This window comes from Acipenser ruthenus, chromosome 2 (genome assembly GCF_902713425.1).
Source record: "Acipenser ruthenus chromosome 2, fAciRut3.2 maternal haplotype, whole genome shotgun sequence".
In the NCBI taxonomy this organism is placed as follows: domain Eukaryota; kingdom Metazoa; phylum Chordata; class Actinopteri; order Acipenseriformes; family Acipenseridae; genus Acipenser; species Acipenser ruthenus.
The window spans coordinates 14,780,118-14,802,449 of record NC_081190.1 but is presented as its reverse complement, the minus strand read 5'-3'; the positions used below and the strand labels follow the sequence as shown (position 1 = coordinate 14,802,449).

General features: G+C 37.0%; 1 protein-coding gene across 3 annotated transcripts in view; it reads left to right on the top strand.

Annotated features, from left to right (window-relative positions):
- Positions 1 to 22,332, top strand: part of LOC117403884 (transmembrane protein 8B-like) — a 91,457-nt gene that overhangs the window by 12,934 nt on the left and 56,191 nt on the right. The window contains exons 1-2 of one of the 3 annotated variants that reach the window (XM_058990029.1): positions 13,247 to 13,363; positions 21,620 to 21,809. In XM_058990029.1, coding sequence (XP_058846012.1) covers positions 21,712 to 21,809 — 98 coding nt within the window. In that variant the 5' untranslated portion in view covers positions 13,247 to 13,363; positions 21,620 to 21,711. Of the gene's footprint in view, positions 1 to 13,246; positions 13,391 to 21,619; positions 21,810 to 22,332 lie in introns of those variants that run through there. The other 2 variants (XM_058990033.1, XM_058990027.1) reach the window with 2 other exon arrangements.

The window sequence follows — 22,332 nt, the reverse complement described above, 5'->3', positions numbered from 1 at the left end:
AACCGATCTAATTCCTCATTTTAAGCACCCGTCTCACTGCTGCTTTGGGAGAATGTGCTTCCTGGGTACAACTCTGTCTAGTGTCGGGGGGAGGGGGAGGGGTTTACATGATCATTTTATTCCCCTGAGTCCCTTTGTCTTGGAAGTACGTGTGAACCAAATATAGAGATTTACTATGGGATTCAGAGTGGAAGAAATATGAAATAATGTATCTCACAGTGTCTTTTAATCCCACTCTATTCCCAGAGGGGGGAGTTATACTTTAGTTGTCCTTTTATTTGGTGTGATTTTATGCTAAAATAACACACCATGGATACTGGTTACCAATTTTGTACTGTAGCTGGTTTGGGGTGTATTAACCAATACAGCTGAGGTGTTTCATGCATAGCCTGTGGTATTAATGCTCAAAAAGGTTTAAGATGACCAGAAATTGTGTAAGCAGCTTTTTAATACATTTTCAGCAAAAATGCACACCCCAGTTTCTTTTTCCAACACTTAATTTACTCTTAATAGTAGGTTCCTTACTGCTATTTTATATTTCTACTGAGTATTGTTTTTGCTTGACACATCACTAGTTATATCTTCTTCTTCTCCTTCTTTACAGTTAATATGAATTCCCCTTTAAGCTGCATATTGTATCAGTATAATTTCCACTAATATTGAAACAGGCTTTTCTTTTTAACAAGGCGTGTTTGCACATTGTCATCTGTTATTTACACCAGATGATGCTGTAAATGATTAATTTACCCTTTCCTGCCTCAGGGACTGTAGCAACTTAAAATAGGCTCCCTGAGGAGGAAACCCCTGGGGTGCCGTTCAGCTGCAGAGAGCAGAGAGGAATCAGGAGCTGTCTTTGTAGAGCAGCCAGCATTTCTAATTACAGCTGCACCAGATAGTTTTCATACAATACACTTCAGGCTTTCCAGTATTAACTGTGTTTGATGCAGCCTGTGCTATAAAAGAGCAACCCAAAATAATCCCCCCCGCAGCAAAAATAAATAAATAGATAGAATGGTTTTATGTACTTGTAAATGCAATTCAACTTATGACATCGTTTTTGTCCATAAATTCAAAAATCAATAGTTGTATGGGTTACTCCATATGAGCATGGACCCCTCATTTTCTTTAAAATTTGTACCAGTGTGTTATTCGTTTTGTTGCTGTGTATGTTTTCCATAACAATGAACAGAACATGCCAGTACTGCCTCAACCCAGGTACTGAAGAACACTTTAAATGTGTTGGAACTCTTCCAAAGAATTTGCACTACAGCACAGTGTTGTTATGTTATCTAAAAGGTAGCAATGTAAACTGTAACCCTGTTACATTATTTATAGTTTGTCCTACCTGCTATCTACATCCACATTTAAATCATTATTTCTATTACTTGACCCAGCAATAGCAGACGTTTTTTAGTGTCACGGTTAATACCCTCCCCCCCCACACACCGATGAAAGTAAACATGTTTCCACATGCATATCATATATTTGTATTCAGAAGTAAAAGTAAAATTGGTATAAAAAATCATTTTCTATTTTTTAAAAACAAAATTGTTTTTTTAAAACAATTTTCCTTTCCCAAAAGTATTTGAAATAGAAATAATCTCTGAAAATGTAATGTAAAATATAAATAGAAAACGCTATTTCATTCACGTTTTATTATATAGTGACAGACTTGGCCATTAATTCACAATGTATTTCCACACTGACTGTTTTGTCACTTGGTACAGTAATTCAGTTCCACTGGTGAGCACCAGGCCTGTCAGAAGTCTTATTAGACACCCATGCCTCACACATTAAAATGTATGACAGGTGAAACACTCCCTAATGTTCTCTTTAAATAAGGCTGTTCTAGCATAACTACCAACAAATATAAAAATAGCCTCTTTGTACAGCATTTATCATTTTTATTTTACACTTATAAACATTCATCTTACAGTACAATGTCCATCTCCCTTATAAGAACTTTCACTGGAATCTGGCACTATACCACCATAGCAGTGGTAAACCTGTAATTGGATAAGATTCCTTCCTCTCTATCAAGTATATTACATTAACATGGCAACAGGCCCATCTATTAGCTGATAACTCTCCAAGTGCCCAGTTTTCAATTACAGAATGATGTGACTCTACCACATTCAGACATTTTAGATCCCTGACTGCTTTAGATGAGGGAGAAGTGTGACTGATTTATTTTTCTTGGTGGATTTAGCATGATCCAAACCCCAAGCCTCCTCTATTGCCCAATCTGAACCTTTTATTAATTCGTTGACATTCATTTTCACTTCAGATGGAAGAGGGTTGGGGTGCCAGTTAAGCTAACCCTCTATGGTACACACCATAAAAAATACAACAGAACATTATTTACAACATTAATGTTTATTGATTTAGGTCTCATAAACATGAATCTGGACACATATTTTGTATGTTTTTTTTTATTATTATTAAAATATGAACATGTATTTTTAAACCTACATTGTACGTTTACAACATGCGTTTCTGGATGTGCTCAGCAAGTGCACAGACCTGTTAACTTGCCATTTCACACGTTTCAAATCAACATCATCTACAGCTGATTTTTTAGTCTTGCCGTAAGACCTGTGGATGTCAAAGGTTGTTCATTGTCATTTCGAGGAGACCCGAGTACATGCTGTGTCTGCTGGGTCATGTGCCTGTGAGGAAGGGCTGATGTCATCATTCTCACTGCCATCACATATATAATGAATCTGTAATTAAATAAATCAACTGGACGTTAAGGCTGGACAAAATACACATATAATAATAAGTACTACTACCACATTATTATTATTATTATTATTATTATTATTATTATTATTATAAATAATAAAAAATAATTGGCAACGACTAAATTAAAAAAAACAACAACAAAAAAACCAATAGTTTTTAATGTGTATGTTTAAACCATACCATAGAGGGCTAAATTATGTTATGGAAGATCAGTCTAGTCTATTCTTGGGGGTTCTATTATGACTAAGCTATAACATTGCATCACTGCTTCTTAAATATACTGTAAGTACATAAGTGCATTTACAGGTAAAACACAGCTCCTTTGGATGTGAAAGATAAGGGGGTATATTTTAATGAACCTTGGAGGGTCTAAACACCTCTTTTAGAAAGCTCTCTTTTTGAAAACCAGTAATCAGTTCTTTGTTTTATAAAAGTTTACCAGGGTATCTCGGTATGGTAATTGTGCAGTTTCTGCATGCTTTCCCCACGGTTATAGTACGCATTTACCTCAGTTTAACATGGTTTGCCGTGTTTATCATTTGCTTTACCATACCTCTCTAGGCTTTATAATGCTTACCTGTGCTTTACCATGTTTTCAGTTTGTTTTATTATATTTTGCTATTCTTTTACAGTGGAGATCTTTCAAAAGGGTTAGGCCAGCAGATAAACTGAACAAAATTACAGGGCTGACAAATGAATTTCTTGAAAACAGAGAGCTTGGCATTGACATCATAATTGGCCAGACATCTGCCTCCAAATGGTTCTGCTTTTTCAACAGTAACTATTTTGTAAGTGAATTATTCATGTTAGAATGAATTAAGCTTCAAATACTAAAACTAACATTATAGTCCTTTTGTAGGATAACAACTCTGTGTGCAGTAATACTAGAGATGGTGGTCTTGGGAGGAGATGTCAAAGACAGATGACATCCCCTTGCTTTCTGAATGAAGGACTGCGTTCATCTGGCACTTGTTGAGGAGCAGCAGAGTTATTGATCCTGGCTCTATCCAAAAAACTCAATAAGCTTTTATTTCTCTGGGGAACCTCTGAAGAAATAAATGTTAATGTACAGAAGGACACGCTGCATAATTATTATCCAAACAAACAAATGACAGTAATTAATTCCTCTTACATATGAAAGTCTACTTAGCATTATGAAAGTAGCCAGGTAGAAATCCATAACAACCACAGCTGACCGCAGGTAGAAATCCATAGCAACCACAGCTGACCGCAGGTAGAAATCCATAGCAACCTCTCAGGAAAGCAAGGTATAGGTGGGTGTAAGGGAAAGAGTTCAATGGAAGCCTTGGTACTGATCTGTCCACAACAGCGTTGGCGATTAGCAATCCAAACATGGAGGCATCCAGCTTGACATTTATTTTTATGAAAAGAAATATACTGGAGTTGTATTTGATTATATGTCAGAGGTTATTATTTATTTGGCTCTTGTTCATAGTAACCAGTTAAGAGATCCAGGAATATATTATTGCAATATAAAGGGGTATAGACCTGTGACCTTGTGACCTATGTAGCCAACACAGAGAGCCTAATTTTGGTACTGGGGAAAGCACAATGACATGCCCTGGATGCACTGTTGAAACCCATGTCACATGGCTTATAGTTAATTAACCATGTGATGTGCACATATAGGTGTCAACAGCACCTCCTATTGGCATTTTATGCATTACTTTGTTCCCCTAGGCTTGTTCTGTAACAGTACAGTACCAAAAGGTATTGCTAAATCGTACCTAGTGTCTAACTGTGATATCAGACAATATCTGATTTAGTAAGTGACTGGTACATGATTCTTTTCTTCTCCACACTTGTGACTTTACCAGGCTTTTGCTTGCTTGTTCATAGCATGTTTCTTTCTTGTTTTCTGATGTTTTTTAATTAAATACGGCAACATTGCATTTACTCTGAAATCATGTTACTGCTTATCGTGAAGCTTTAGCTGAAATGTAATTGAGAAAGACAAAAGGGTTTTAATTTTTTGCAGTCATGGACTGAACTGGGCTGTCTTAAAGGAGGTCTAGTCCCCAGATGTCTTTATGTTCGACAGTGGTAAATGTCTGGGGGGGCTGCAGACAAGCTTTGATTTGCATACATTTCCAAGCCCACAGAGGAGGGGAACCTTCTCCTGCTAGGGAGCCTTGAGACATTGCATGGCTGGGCTAATTCAAAATTGTTTTGAATCTAGCTCCCAACTTAGACAGTATCCCCAGTGGTATTCTAATTATGTCTATAAAAAGTGATGAATGCTTAATATCTTGATGCTCTGCCTAATATAATTATCATGTGTTCCAAGCACTCATATTTTTAATTAGAATTTTTTTTCAATTCCTTTTTGTTTGGCCTTGATTACCCTCCATTTATTATGTGCCTTTGCACAGAGTTCCTAATCATGGAAGTAAGCTTCAGAAAATCCAATCAGTTCTCTTTGAACTAGTGCTGGGACAAATATCCGAATATTCAAACCAATATTTTTTGACATGTATTCGGAGACAAAAATCAGATGTTTGTATTCGCTACAAATTACAAAAATAGAATAAAATAAAAATTTCAAAGAGAACTGATTGGATTTTCTGAAGCTTACTTCCATGATTAGGAACTCTGTGCAAAGGCACGTAATAAATGGAGGGTAATCAAGGCCAAACAAAAAGGAATTGAAAAAAAATTCCAATTAAAGATATGAGTGCTTGGAACACATGATAATTATATTAGGCAGAGCATCAAGATATTAAGCATTTAACAAGATATCTATCTTCTCTTCACCAAGAACTACAGAATAAAAATATTTAAAAAATAATAATAAAATAGTAATAAAAAAAACATATGGATGTTTATCATAATGTGTGTTTTTCATATACAGTAAGACCATATGAGCATATGGGCAGCAGTGTGGAGTAGTGGTTAGGGCTCTGGACTCTTGACCGGAGGGTTGTGGGTTCAATCCCCAGTGGGAGACGCTGCTGTTGTACTCTTGAGCAAGGTACTTTACCTAGATTGCTCCAGTAAAAAACCCAACTGTATAAATGGGTAATTGTATGTAAAATAATGTATAATGTGATATCTTGTAACAATTGTAAGTCGCCCTGGATAAGGGCGTCTGCTAAGAAATAAATAAATAATAATAATAATAATATGAGACCTATAAAGTAATTGTAATACATATAAGGTAAGATTTACTAGAATAATTGTGTTAGCCCAATGAACTTTAAATACAGAAGACCACATGGAACAGCCTGACTGTTGACCATGGAACAGCACCACACTTCTGCAAATGAGATCAGTATTGGATTTGTACCACTTTGGAGGAATTTCATAGAATAATTTCCCCCACTACTGCTTCGCTGCAGTATTGGTAGATCATACTATCATGACATGTCTTGCTCAAATTTAAACCAATTTGCTAGACCATTTGCAAAAGTGCTGGTCTACAAAGCCAGTAACTCCCAGTACAGCAGCTTCATTGTATAAAATGGCTTGCATTTCTGGAGCTTGGTGTCTCTTGCTTCATGATTAATGGCCATTGGTTTAAATAGGTCTGTAAAAGCTTTATACATACAGTCATGTACAGCAAACACTGAAATTGTACAATTGATATTTCCTGAAATCAGATGGCTTTTTATCAGATTAACAGTGTAATTACATTAAGGACAGTTTCTGGGAACAAAGACAGCAACACAATTCATAATAATAATAATAATAATAATAATAATAATAATAATAATAATAATAATGAAAATGACTTCTTTCTTTTATCATTAACCACATTATGGATGTGCTAATTAAAACAATTTAAAATGTCTAAGTGGACAGGATCAAACTTTTGCGCATTTGTTGATTCAATTCAATGTTGGACTATATTCCAAACAATTCCTGCCTGCAGTTATATGTTCGAATAAAAATAAAACTACTGTACATTAAAAATGAATTATGTGCAGTCCCATGAATTATGTGCAATGTAATACATAACTGTAAACATATGCCTTGAGCTTTATCCCTGATACACAGGTAGCTAATGCTCAAATCAGTCAGCAGCATTTGCAGTTTATGCAAAAACTGAAGAGGGGTTTTCAAAAGTAAATGGGTTTTACATACTGCACTGTGTATTGATTTTCTCATATCTGTTGAAAGTCAATGCTTATTAACCAGCCTCTAACACAGACAGCCTTGATCTTCGTCTAAGACAGGAGTTATTAAGCAGGATTTATTGAATCATACTTTTATTGAATCTGCCTTTTTACATTTTTTATATTTTACTTTGAGTGGTCAGGAATTTAATTTTGTGCATTTTCACCTTCGTGGTTATAAAATACCTCATTGTGAAAGGTTTTTAGAATCCACTAAGTAGACTCTGTTCTGTGTAATAGATTGCACCACAAGCTGCTGAATTAAATAGAGAAGCAGTGGCTGGATGCTAGCTATGAACCACCTCCTTCAGTACTAGTTAAAGGTCTGACCCTGGGCTGGTCAGGGCATTCCTTAGTCCATTTCTTTGTTTCAATCATGTTCTAAGATGTTTAATTGAACTGATTAATTATTTCATTATATTGCTGTTTTCACATTAAACTAATAAAATAACAAAACCTCTAACAACTGCTAATTTTACATACTTTTAATTTAGTATAGTAACCTATTTTTATTATTATTATTATTTATTTCTTAGCAGACGCCCTTATCCAGGGCGACTTAGTCGTAAACAACCTATGTGAAACATATTATTCTGGAGTCATATTTGTTATATGATTGGCAATTGTTTATATACTTAACGTAAGGAATGCTGTCTGCTACCTCTGTAAACCGGGACTGGGATTTTTTTTAAGGTTTGGGGAAAAATGTTGAGCAGTTGATGGGAAAGGGGGAGGGGTATGTCTGGTCACCCTACACTGACTTGCATCTAGTGTCTAGACCTGCTAGAGCTGGAAGCTGATTGGCTGATGGTACAGAATAATGTGTAACAACAAACCCAGTTCATCTAGTAAATGATTAAGTGATTTATACAGCAGTGCAACCTCTTTCACCCACGTCAGTCACATTTTATATTACCTGGGTAATGATTAACAGAAAATAAAGAGCAATTAATGCATGTAATTTTCTCTCGTTCCAAGTAACAGCTGGTATTCAGTAAGTTGTGGGTTTAAGGGACTGTTTTACCAAGCGTGTTTGTTTGGAATATTTTTTTGGAGTGTTTTCACTGCTGATTACTTTAGTGCACTTCCCTTTGAATAAGATAAATAAATGAATCAGGTGGCAGTTCAGTCTGGCTACGATTCATTTTCGTACTTGAATCAAAGTCTTACCATAAAATAAACCTTGAATGCTGTACCCATTCAGGCATTGAAGCCACATCGATCACAATGACATAACCTTCAAGATGAGATCGCGCCCAAATGAAATGGTCCAGTCTGATGACAAGGGAACCTTTTCTTTGAGCTTCACTATCTGCCTGAACGGCTTTACTGAGCCTTATTGTTACTATGACCCAAGGTGTTTACTGGAGTGTATAAAAACTCCTCCTGGAGGACCCTGTTCTGACACGATTTTCTGTTTCTCTAAGCACTTGCCATGTGCATCAGCCCATGATATTTCTTAATGTGGTTTTGCTGTCAGAAAGGTGCATTGTGGTACTGTGTAGCCCAGAAAGACTCCCAACTGCTCTCATCTTGACACAGTCAATTGCTCCTCTAGTCTCTGTTCAAAGTTAACCCTTTGCATTCTATTTAAAAAAAAAATAAACAACTACTGCAGCAAAAAAAGAGCCCCCCTGATAGAAATGGGTTTTGATCAATTAGGTTTTAGGAGCGTCTAAAGGTCTCACCATATCTGAGAAGACTTATGGTAAAACATGTGTTGATTTTCAGCTGATGGAATATGGATATATTTTTCCCTGAAACGTTCACATTGTTAATTTCTGTATCGCCATCTGCTGCATGTAATGCGTCACAACAATCACGCTACCCTTTTCTGAAATGAAATCCATCACTCTTACAAAATCTCAGCAACTTTCTGCACACACGTATGCAGCAACAATGTAGAGCTACTGTTTAAGATATTATTGCACTTAATCAACCACCTTACCAGGCGATCCTAACTTCAGCCATGTTGCATTCATAATGATTCACCCAACACAACCCCAATGAGAAACCAGAACGAAAGGGTTACCATTTAATATGGGTCCCTCCAACGCTGGACTAATTAACCTGATTAATTTACCTGCTCACCCTGCAGAGGGCGTACATCCTGGCTCAGACTATTGTTAAAATACATGGTTACTGGAGCAGTAGACTGAAACGTTTTGGAGCACATTTAACAATCCTCTCAAATTGCACTTCTGCTGGTACAGGACTGCGAAGACTTTCAAAAACAGTGGAGGCAGTGTGCAAGATTCACATGATTGCCAGCCTTGAGCTCAATAGCTTGGGTAAACTTGCTGGGAAGGTCCCCAGAGACCCATGCTGCTGTAGTTCTTAGATTCCTGTCTCGCTTATCTGAATTCTGCTTTGAAAAGTCACTGTCTTCATTCTTTCTATATAAAAAATGTGACTAATAAACAATTGGCTTCCAATATGAAAATATGTCATATAACATTTTGGCAATATAACATTAACCGTTAAATAGTTTTACAGCAAGGTTTTATAGCCCTGTTTTATAGCTTATAAAAAATGATAACATGGCAAAAATTGTCATCCTATTCATTTCAGTGGCCAGTGCCACATCGCAGGGTGTGCTTTGCCTTATAAAAGTGAGCCACAGTAAATCTGCCTGTAATTTTGCAGTTTTCCCATGCTTTCCCCATGGCTATACTATCGCCTGCTGTATTTATTTAAGAGACTCTCTGGGGTTTACCATGGTTTCACTATGCTTTATCACCCATTGCTATGCTTTTACTATGTTAAACTTTTACAAGGGTTAATTCACACCAAATGCACTGCTAAGGATCAGGAAGATGCTTTATATCTAATCAGTATATAATTGCAGGTAGTCAATTAAATTCTGTTGCTTCTAAGGCAATGCAGACCTGCATACATAACATGCCATGAATTTTGATCAAAGAGATTATCCTATGCTTCAGTGATTACCTCCTGATTCAGTTGTGAAAGGGTATTCTGATTAAATGCACCAAACAGGCAGATTTAATATAAAGTACTATGTTAGCTTCACCTCAGAGGATGCAAATGTATATACAGTATATATCGGATTATTGGCCCTATCTCTGTATGGCAGCTGTTCCCAGCAGCTTAGTAAAGATTGTCAGTTTCACTCCCAATTAGAAAAGAATTACATTTTTCATCACTTTGGATATTTCAAGTGTTCTATATTAATGGGTTGGTTAAATGTCAAGGAATTCCAAAAATAAATACTGTTGAACAGTTTGTGAAATGCTTTATGTACGCAACAAGGACATTTCATTAAAAATCAGGATTCTAGAAAGCAGCAGAACCAGGGTTATGGTAAGTAACCAAACGTTCCCTTTCAATTCGAAGACGACCACCAACAACATTAGGTATGGGATAATGTATACCAGAGCCGTCGTGAGGGAGAAGGAACGGCAGCATACGAGGGACGCATCAGAACCATATAACCAAAGGTTAGTGGTGCAAGCATGCAACCTCAAGGACCCTCGTGCCTATTGAAGGCAAGGAAGGATCTACCACATTCAAGCAGTAGAACCAGGAGAATGTATGCTGCGTAGCCCAGCTAGCCGGCATACAGATATCGGACAGTGAGGCCCCAAGATGTAGTACTCTCCCAGGTGGGGGTAAGCCAGCACTGTCATACGCCGCAGAGACTGTGTCCGCAATGCGACAGTCACTGCCTCGAGAGGGGCTGTCCTAGGGTCTGTATACCGTGACAGACAAAGAGCTGGTCAGTATGACGCAGAGCTCTTGTCCTATCCACGTAACACCTCAATGCCTGCACCAAAGCAAACGGAGGTGGATGGAAAGACTCAAATTCCACAGATTGATTCATGTGGAAGGCTGTGATCAGGGAGGAAAGCAGGGTTTGTACACAGTGACACCCTGCTGCCATCGTCCCAAATACACATACAGGAGCTGTGTACCGACAGCGCCTGCAACTCACTGCAGGTTGCTGAGGAAGAAAGAAAGAAAAAGGCTAAATCAGGAGTCACTGATTCCATGAAAGCGGCAAGCCAACTTTCAGCCTGAAAGGCAAGGGAACTGCAGTAGACTCGAAGCTCTTTTTTCACAATACGCTCAGATACCAAACACAGAGGGTCTTACCGTCTTGAGAGGCAAAAAAGAGAAATGGCTTCCTTAGTATGACGGTTTTAAGCGCTCAGTAGGCGGGACCGGGGGCGTCATCCCAGGAAGGGGCCTATCGGCAGCTCTAGTATAGAGAGCTCAGAAAATACCTACCAATAGGCAGGCATATCCCACACCTAATGTTGTTGGTGGTCATCTTCGAATTGAAAGGGAACTAGCTTCTGTATAAAACTGACAACGGGTGCATTTCCCTTATATATATTTGCCAGCTTGAAATTGTAACTCCCTTGCTAGAAGAAGGTCATGATGTGTTTTGTACTGTGGAGTCCTTTTTCTTAATATAAATGATAATTGTTTTTCAAGAGTGCTGTCGAAAGCATTTCTTTGAGGCACTGTGCTGTGTTTAAAAGAAGAATTGGCTATGTGTTTGTGTTTGCCTCCTACAGTCAAGCCCACTCAGGGGTGGCCAATAACATTGTTAAATGTATAAATCATGGGGTCCAGTTCTCGAAAATATTAAATAATTGCATGTATCCATTTTCTCTGAGGACCAGTCTGATGATGGCATTGACAGACTAACAGGATTTAATAGGTATCTGTGGCTACTGAGCTGTCCATGCATTGCCAACCCCTTTACTGAGGCTTGTTGTGACTTTTTTGATGGATGACATCACATTCCATTCTGGCTGCTCTGGTACAAGCATGCACTTCACTTCTGATTTATATGATGGTATTGCTTACTTGGTAGAATATCTCTGTGAGGCTGGATATGATTCACAGTACCCGCAAACTGCTTCCTCCCATCACCCACGTAACTGTAGTAGTCTGCAGTTCGAACAATACATTTTATACAACTAGGTTATTCAGGGGAGGGGGTTTGTGTGTTTTTAGTCACATGGACTGATTGTGTTTTGTGAACTAATTGGCCACAATTAATGAGGACCAGAGTTTGGTATTTAGGTTGTGGTGATCCAGCGTGTGCAATCATAAATCAACAACTAACTGGAGTCACATCTACATGATGATAGGAATATGTTTGTATATGTTGTGATTGTTCACGTAAAAGAATAGTCTGCATTAAATACAGTCGGAAAACATCTCTGTATATGCTGTGTTTGTTTCCTTAAAAAGGTGCATCAATGCAAGTAAAACAAGGCCAGTTATTTTATGTATTTCCAGTTCATACGCCTCTGTACAATTGTCATTATAACAATGCTCTTTTATATTACATATTGCTGGAGAGTAGCGTGCAATGAATAGCCAGTAAAGGCAATATTTCTCAACATGAAGTGTATTGTGCGTTTTTACTCTTTAAGATAGATAGCATGTTGTTGTTTCTCTGGGGTGCTTACAGCAGATTGCTTTTAAAACCATTCTATCATGTTACATCACAGCACAGCTACATTTGTTATTTTTATGCTTTAAATCTGGTAATAGAAATTAAAATTATTACTTTTTTCTTTATAGACTGAGTTGACGCTGCTCTAGAAACTTCATTTTCCATGTGTATTAAAAAAAGAAAAATCCATGTACTTTTTTTAAAGCAATTTACTTCACTGTTTTCAGCCATTATGTGATAAAAAGCTGCATATTTCAGTTTATTTAGTTGAAATCCATTTAGGGTGCTGTCTAAACATTTCTCTCCAAGATAAACGGCAGCCCTGGTTGGTATATACAAATCAATGGAAGGGTAAATATATTATATGAGTCAATAGCAGGAAATTAAAAGGGGCCTAGTGGACACAACAAACAAGAGTAGTCAATATAAGAGCCACACTCATAAGACTGTGAAAAACAAATACACCATCATAACACATTTATTATTGTAAATAGAAGGTCTCCTTGTTTATCCATGGGTCTCACGATGATAAAGATCCCTGCAATGCACTACATTGGGGTGTGCCTATAAACAGTGTGCTTAATGGTGTTGTGTTTATGTAGGCAATTGTAAAGCACCATTACACTGGTACTGTATAGAACAATATCAGCATATTGGATTTGTGCATCTCTTTGCATAGCACTAGACCAAGCACAATTCCACCGTAGGGGCAACCGGACTGCCGTGAGATTTAATGTGTTTGTTACGTGCGCGCAAAACGCTGAGTGGTGCAAATCTGGGGTACGTCATATAGTGCCACCTACATTAAATTCTGGCGCCAGTAGACATGTTTACATTTTTTGTTGTTGTTGTTTTAATTACTCCTTAGCAACCATAGATGATGATGGTAGTTTCTCATTGGATTTGGACTAGTCACACGACCCACCCACACTCATCCACATACGCAGGAGAGAAGGTTCGCGTCTTGTGGGAAAGTGGTAGCAAGCATGTCGCAGCATACTTTTACACTGTTAACAATTAGTTATTTGTTTAGCAAGTCAAAGTCAAGGTACGTGGGCAATAGTAGACTTAACAGGTAACAATATTTTGCTTTGTTTTCGCAAGCCTCTTCATTACCACGAAAGTTAAGCTTTGCTAGTTTCTAAACACATTTTGTTGATTTAAAAATGCGAACGCTTTGGTTAGATGCATATAATCCCGGATTTATGTTAAAACCAAATCAGTTGTTGCAGCTAATGTAAATCGAATCCATTAATACAATTCATTGCAGCTGAATTCACGAGCTTTTTTTCGGTAATGTGTCAAACGTTTGGGCTACTCAGATCTGCAGTCTTAGGTTTCTTAATATAGCAATTTTGGTGTTAAGAGACAGTGTATATAGATATACAGTACGATTGTTTGTTTTTGTTTTTACCCAGTAAAATACTCTTATTTCTGAATGGAATAATATTAAATAATAATAATAATAATAATAATAATAATAATAATAATAATAATAATAATAATAATAATAATGACAATTAAACTACATCTACCCACATCTAAAATGATTTCTTGTAAGAAAAATAAATAAATAAAAATCACAGGCTGCTATATGAGTCTTGTCGTGGATGAGAGAGATGTGGCAGAATTTCCTTTTTACAAAATATTACAAATATGGGTGTGATTAGATATGGGGGTACATTTTGTGAAAAATATTTACTGTAGCAGCAAACACTGAAAACTCTAGCAGCAAACACTGAAAAGCTCTCTGGTGCTAAACTTTTAAAACAGTTTAACACCAATTCTCTGAATGATTTGCACCCCTGACGCTGTAGCAGCAAGTCATCATGTTGGCACCTCGCAAATATGAGTCCTATGAAAATGCTGCAGTACATGCATGGAAACAAATGAGCCGACAGATCATTACAGTGACGGCTGCTTCTGGCGAGCACAGCTTTAACACACTGAAATTGATCAAGACATATTTGCGCGCGCAAAGATTGTCAAATTTGGCCATGCTGTCAGATGAGAGTGAAGTTGACAAGAATTTAGAATACTCAGATTTGATAAAGGACGTTGCTGCTGCTAAAGCTAGAAAAATGACTTTGTAATTTATGTTCTTAGTAATTTAGTCATGTGTCAAAGAGGGATTTTTTGTTCTTGTTGTTGTTATTATTATTATTATTATTTATTTATTTCTGCCTGGTTATTCTCCCCTCCAATCTGTCAGAACCCACTTACAGTTGGGCATTACAGTATTTTTCAGTAGGCCTATTGGGGCAGTGTCCTTTTAGAAAAAAAAATATGTGATATATTTGAAGTAGACTGGAATTCTGAGTGCTTTGAAGTTGTGAATTATATGAAATGATAATGTCTAAAATGAACTGAAACAAGTATTCAGTAACAATTTCATATCATGAATATATCTTAACGTTAGTATATTCTACACAGCCCTGATTCTACACAGAAACGTGTCATAGACACCCCTATCTATTACTGATGACAAGTGTCTTTGTATAAATTAGGGATTACCTTACAAGGGGAGGTCATGGGAAAACCAATTAACTATTGTATTTCTACATATCCTCACTCAAGTCAATGGTACTATTTATCCTGTAGAGAATCCTGTAGAGTTGAAGGCTTGCATATTTAAACTTGAGAGGCTGAACAAAGTAGTGCTGGCATCCGGCTGGACTTTTAAACGTAACCAGTAAGGAACAGTTGCTAAAACAGTTGTTAGGAGACTGCTGAAGCCATATCCTCATTGAGTATTCAAATCACGGGCGAAACTCAAAGGGGAAAAAGCCTTACGATACTGTAAGACAATTAACTACAGAGTACAGAGTGTTTGACGGCTGTAAGAGGAAATCCTCTTTCCAGCCAAGCAAGTCATTTAGACAGGCACATTTGTGTTGAACATTTAAAAATAGGTCCAAATAAACACTCAAACCGCAAGGATTTGTTTAAATCAACAATTGGAATCTCCCCAAAAATTGTTATGACTGGTTCCCAAATTGCCGTGCATTTAGTTGGACCAAGATTGTTGTCTTTTTGCATAGTCTTTCCATTGATTTACAGGCAGCAGTGTGGAGTAGTGGTTAGGGCTCTGGACCCTTGACCGGAGGGTCGTGGGTTCAATCCCCGGTGGAGGACACTGCTGTTGTATCCTTGAGCAAGGTACTTTACCTAGATTGCTCTAGTAAAAACTCAACTGTATAATGGGTAATTGTATGTAAAAATAATTTGATATCTTGTAACAATTGTAAGTCACCCTGGATAAGGGCGTCTGCTAAGAAATAAATAATTGAAAAATAATTGAACACAGTGGCTGCATAAAACACGCTGGCTGGAGAAACGATTGTCACATGAAATAAGAATTAATAGCAATTGTAATGCTTTCAACCAAAGCAAAGACTGTCATTTGCTGGCACCCTCTCTAAAACTTAAACACATGGTTATCAAAGCAAATAAGAACAGAAGCAACAGAAAACACTATGCAAATAATATAGGGTCTAACATATCTGACAGATAATAATGTTTCATGGATTTGTAAAGAGCCAAATGTGTCGGACACATCCCCATTGGTATCCACTGTAAAGCTTCCACCCCACAGGTTATTACCAGTCTTGGTTGCCCAGTTATTGTGAGGTGGTTTGAGATATTGCTCTTTGTAAACCATGTAATTCTGTTACTTTTACTAATAGTCCTGGCAATTCTACATTAGGGATACAACTCAGATTCTGCAGAGCTGTTAACATGTGTCCATCTTGTTTAAATAATACATGCAGCCCCCTACTCCATTATGTAAACCACCAAAAAAGGCATGTCAGTTGAAAAGTCCCAGGTGTACAGTAAGAATGGGCATGGTGAGACCACAGTGTCTGCCAGCAATCACGTGAACACCCAGTTAAACTAGCCACAGTCTGTAGGAAGGACATGTCAAGAGCTGTCTGTCAGCAGTTTACGGATACAGCTCAATTTAGAGGCCAGTGGTGTATTGAACTGTATTTAATGCAAACTGTGCGGTTACTGTATTTTGATTTAACTTTCACTGTCAAGGCAAACCGTGTATCAATAACCAATAGGTAATTAATTCAATTGATTATTTTTTTCTAATTGATTTTCTAATTGGATGCTGAAAGTTACTGTATTTTTATATATCTCTCTTACGGCTTTTATAGGTGTGAAGGTCATTCATACTGTACTAAGATATGGATAACTGTTAAAACCTTCATATGTTAGCTGTTGTATATTGATACACACTACTCTGCACACAAATGAATATAGATGATTGTGCTGTAGAATATTCAAGCACATTCAAACTCATTGAAATGGGAATCATTGTGGTTGGCTACTGTTATTGGTTCAAGGAAATGTTACTATCCATACCTGTTACTATACATGCATCCCTGCAGATAACTGCTTTAAACATCCCAGCATGCTTTGTGCAATCTAGTATGACTTTCAGAAGCAAAAACAATTAACAAAAAAAACACTCCTTTATACAGTATTCATTTTCCATAAGTGGAACTGCAACTAACACAGAACAGAATAATAACCATAGATAATTAAACTGCAGTCTAAAATAAACCTGCTTGTTAATTTGACCATACAAGTCATATATTATATTTTGTAAAGCCCCTGATACAGTGATGAAGTTACAGAGTATTGAATAAGTGTAGAAAAAATGAATTCCTTTCTAACTTGGTGGTTGAAGAGCTGGTTTAAAGAAACATCAGTTTTAAAGCCCCTTTGCTGTTGTCTATACTCTTACATTATTCGAATTGCTGTAAATCTGTGCTAGGGTTTTATATACCAACTGGGTTTCTATTAAGAGACCACTGAATGTGTGTTCCAATTCCAGCAGTTCCTGGAATTAAGAAGGGGCAATTAGCACACAAAAAATAAGATAATTCTAATTCATTCTTTGTTAAATTCGTACAAAGAATGACAAAATGTATAATATGATGCAAGTGTGTTTAAAGCCTTACAGGGGTATTTGCATGAAAATTAATCTCTCTAAAAATGATAGAGCACACTACAGTCCCCGAGTCCCTTTAGACCGTCCCACTTCACTATGTAGATTAGGTTCCCACAAGCAAAGTACAGTATGCATTTGCATACAAGAGACAGTTACCACCTGTCCTGGTTAAGAATAGAGAAGTAACTCCTTTGGCAATCCTATGATTACAGTGCTGAAGTGTAATATATGAAATCACTGCAGCAGCCCCCTTATTAGCATTTGGGGAAATCAATACCAGTTTTGATTTTTTTTTTTTTTTAGATCTTTGCAGCAGTTCTTTAGCATAGGTAGAGAAGCCACCAGCGTTAAGGTTTCTTCTCTTAATTTGGGTTGCCACTACTGTACATGAGCCCCTTAATGACAACTGCGACTTCCATTACTTGTTGCAACATGTTGCTGCTCAAATACAGATTGTGGTTTATATTTACATGCAGCAGCTAATGTTTGTATTCCATGCTGAATGTGATCAGATTCAATTCCCAAGGGCCCACCTCCATTTGGTTTATCTTCCCGTCCTATAATACAGCATGCCTGGTTTGCCTTATTTAGCACCACATCATTAGCCAGTACTCTGCCTTCTTAATGATTGCATCTTGGACAGTAATATTGATGTTTTGCATCTAGCTCTTCAGCCTGAATGAGAACCCCCCCTCACTCTGCTTTCCTTCAGAAGCCCAGCTTCATACTAAAATTATACTCCTTTTTATAAACTCATTTTTAATGTTTTCTTTCAAAGTCTGGACTGTTTTTTATAATGTATTGTTACCCTCAACATATTTACTTGTCTTCACTGTTTTTCTTACCCTTGTCACGTGTCCACGGCATGTACTGATTCAGTCGTTTGGTGTCAACACCAGATCACGCCTGGAGGCCTTCAGATACTGGTCTGCTTGCTATCCCTAAAATAGCACTTGGTTCACAAGGTGTATTAAGGACCCTTCTTTCCTTCTTTCAAGACGCATATTGGAAAGGACTCTGAATAATGTAATCTAGCATGTTCGTACTGTCCAGTCTAAAACATGTGCAATGCTTTTGCATGCTCTTGCATGAAAATTCAAATTGAAATATCAAAAATATAGTGTACTTCTTTTTAACATAAATATATATATTTCAGTCCCAAGGAGGACATTTGAAATGCTTTTGAAAGCAGTTCTTGCATCCAACACGCATGTAGTCATATCACCTTTCCTTTAGTCAAGTGATCCAGCAATAATTCCACAATGCTTGTCACAATAGCTCCTTTCAAATTAGCCTACGTTTATTCAGTAAGACAACGAATATATAACATAAACTAACTTGCTTCTAGTTTCATTTCTTTCCGTTTTCTTGCTATGTTTACGATAGCAAATGCTGTAGCCTCTGTCGTTTTAGTTCACAGTAATAAATTGGTTGAACATTTCTCTAGAAAAAGTGTTTAAAAGATGTAATGTTTTAAATAATAATAACACACATGCTGTAGATAAGAAAAAGGTTGTGTATGCCTTTGCTATCGAGCCTGCAAATAAATGACACAGTGTAACTAGTTCGATAAGACAGGGCATTAATTATTGACCCAGAAAAGATGCAGGAGATTGAAAAATGTGACCTTGAAACAAAAATGTTATTCATTTTAATGTGTAGACTTGACTTTGAGGTGGTACCGCTATCTCAAGCCTTCCATTAAACTATTTAAAGTTTGCTTTTTGAAAACCTGTGACAGGATGATTAATGGTAATAATAAAAAATAAATGTTGAGGGAATTCATAGCCTGGATCCTTGCAAACTAGTTTGCATGCAATACACACTACCTACGACAATACAGTAGTATACTACCAAGCTGTATTGCAGTGCATATTATATTTGTGTTGTTTATATACAGCTGGTGTAAGCCATTCAGGCCCATTTTCAAAAATGTACATTGCAGCAAATGTAGTACAATATTTAGATTTTTTTTTTCTTTGATCAACCCTCAGATATACAGTAAAAAAGCTTATGTTTCTAAATTGCTTCACAGTAATCAATATAAGTTGTAAGCATACTTTAACCAAAACGAATACTGTACAATAGAAGAAGTATTTGTTGTCTGTAGAAAAGTATGCCTATTCTCTATTTGTGATAAGATTAACAAATGCATTTGACTTTGAATGACAGAGAACACAGCAGATGCATTCCTACTGTGCTGTGCCTTTGCCATTGGTGTCACTTATAGATCATATATTGCTCTGTCATTCTCAATATAACAATGATAATACAAATGAAAATAATAATCATACATAGATATATAAATATACACAAGGGGTGGGCACCCCGTCACAGGGTGTTAACAATGAAAAGAAAAATTACAGGTAAGTTATTTAAACAGTTGTAGCAACACCTGGGGACGTGTAATGCTATATTTTCGGAACCCCGCTAATTACTCTTTAGAGTAATAATTTAGTTTGATGGAAATATCCCGTTAGTTCTTTTAGGATGATGGTAACAAGTACAGTACACACTGCCTTGAGGTTCTTCCACTTAGTTACCAACTGTTGTGTTTCCATAAACATAACATGCCACTCTGTAAGTCATTCAGATAATACAGCAGCACAGCACAGTACACTGCCTATTTTGTGCACTGACAGAAAATATGCGGATGTCAAGTACAAAGAACTGACAGTGCAATGGCAAATGAAAGCAAGTACTGTAAGTTTGAACAGAACATTATTATTATGTTATTGAATGCACACTTAATTCATATTTTATATAAAATGCAGTTTCGGTTCATTTCATAAAAAAACAGTTTTTAAAAATCCTGCAGTCAGGAAAAAAAAAAACAGCCTCACAGACTTGCCTTTAACCAAACAATGATGACATTATTCTTCTGAGTACAGGCCCTCCAAACGCTTTTGATTTGAATATTAACATCCTGCCCACCATGCCTGTTATTACTGGGGATATCACCATAAGAGTGCTCATACATATTTGCATACTGATGTACAGAATACAACCAGATATCTTTACAAATGTGTTTATAGTAAAATGCATTAAATGCAGAGGGACGATAAAACAGAAAAACATGCAGTAACCCTGTCAGTATTGTGAGGGACAGTGCGGGCTGTAGGACAGCATGGATGCAATGAGATGCAAGACTGCAAGTTTCCTTTTTTCAGCAGCAGTACATGACCATTTCTAAAGGGAAGCTGGGAATAGAAATATGCATACGGTGAAGTATTTTATCCAGAATGGTCACTGAGTCATCACTTTTGAGATTTTAAAGGGAAGTTTTCATGGTTCCTTCTTTGAAGTAGGCAATGGCTGACAGTTGCCAGTGCTGCTGCTTTTTCATCTTTTAAGTATAAGAACTAAATTTGCCAATGCCAAATAAGGAAATAAAGACATACTGGCTTCCATTGTCTGTAGTGTTAATATCCGAAGTCTACTGACTCCTGAGAGTAACTTTAAGAAAACGTCAGCACACTAAAACACTCCTTTTATCTGCCAGTAAATAATTATAGACAGCTGAAACAGCACAATATAAATGGCCTTGGGTGAAAGCTAAATCTGCTTTTGCTGCGTCATTCTTTAAACTACCTGCCACAAATAGTTAGGGGCAATTGGGACAACTATCAGGCACGGCTAGCTTTGAAATACCGAACCTGGTCTGGATGAGAAATGAGTTGGCAGTACCTGTCATACACATGGAGACTGCAATGCAATCATCATTTGAAATAAAATAGTGATAGCATATTATTCTGTACAGCGTAAATCCATATTTCTATTATTTGCCATTATGTTTGGCATGTATTGGACTCTAGGGAGTGGGGGCCAGCAATAAGAAATGGTTAATTCAGCAATTACATTATATACATTTAGCTAATAGAATATGAAATCGTTTTTAAGTAATGTGTGCTGTTTTAGGGTATATTGCATCATATCTTAGCAAACATGATATTGTTGGCAGTTTTATTAACAAGGATTAAGTCCTGTGAAAAAGCATTTGAACGTTTATGTAGATTTCCCACAAAAGGTAGAATCATTCCTAAAACATTTTGGTAGCATCTTTTGATTTTGTAGTTCATTGTAGTAGATTGGAAATGTCAGTTTGTGTGTCCTACAGTACCTACACTTGTACTGAAGAATAAAAGAACATTAATTCCAGGAAGGTATTTGAATCAATGCCAAGGAGGGCTGACCTAGATCAACTGTGATTAAATCAGGGGTAGCAAGGTTCTGGGAGGAAAGTCACTGAAATAGCATTAGAACTAATTCCCCCATCCCCTGCACAAAAGGAATAAAAGTCATCTTTCATCTAACTAATTTTCTCCTTGTTCCATTCCCTAGATTGTCTTTTCGTGACTGATTATTTTACCCGGACGCCTCGAAAACTGAATGCATTCCGGTCATTTGCCAGTGTGGAGCTGTTCCATTTTAATATGCCTGATGACACCGTGGTTGCTGTCTGGAACCTGATCACGTTTAAGGAACAAGGCGGCACGTTCGGAGACAGCTGCCCTGACCGTAACGTCACTGTGTGAGTATGACCTTTCTAATGTGCTACGAATGTCTAGAGGGAGAAAACAGCTGAAAAATAAAATGAGCGACTGAACCTTGAAAAAATGTGGAATTGTTTTGTACTTAAAGTAGGAATTCTAAAGTCCTCTATGCTAAAGTCTCACTCTGAAAGTTGAGCAAAAGTCTTGAAATAATATGCTAAAATGTGTGATGACATTTCAATGCCATATCTCTTTCTGGGCTGTAACAATTTGTATAATTTACACAGACAAAATGGAATCTGGTCAAAACAGGTCTAAATCCTATTGCAAAGTGACACTGACATGAATCTAAACAGACACGGATCATTAAAGTCAAGTGATAATCAACATCATTCTTCAGGACATTCTTGCATACCATAAGCAATGTGCAGATGTGGCAGATGCAGCAGTACTTCTGAATGTTGCTATCCGGTAATTCAGATATTCTTCATTCTTCACACCATTACTACACTCAACGCTCCAGATAAGCTGCGTACTGGGTGTTTTACGCATTGAAAAAAA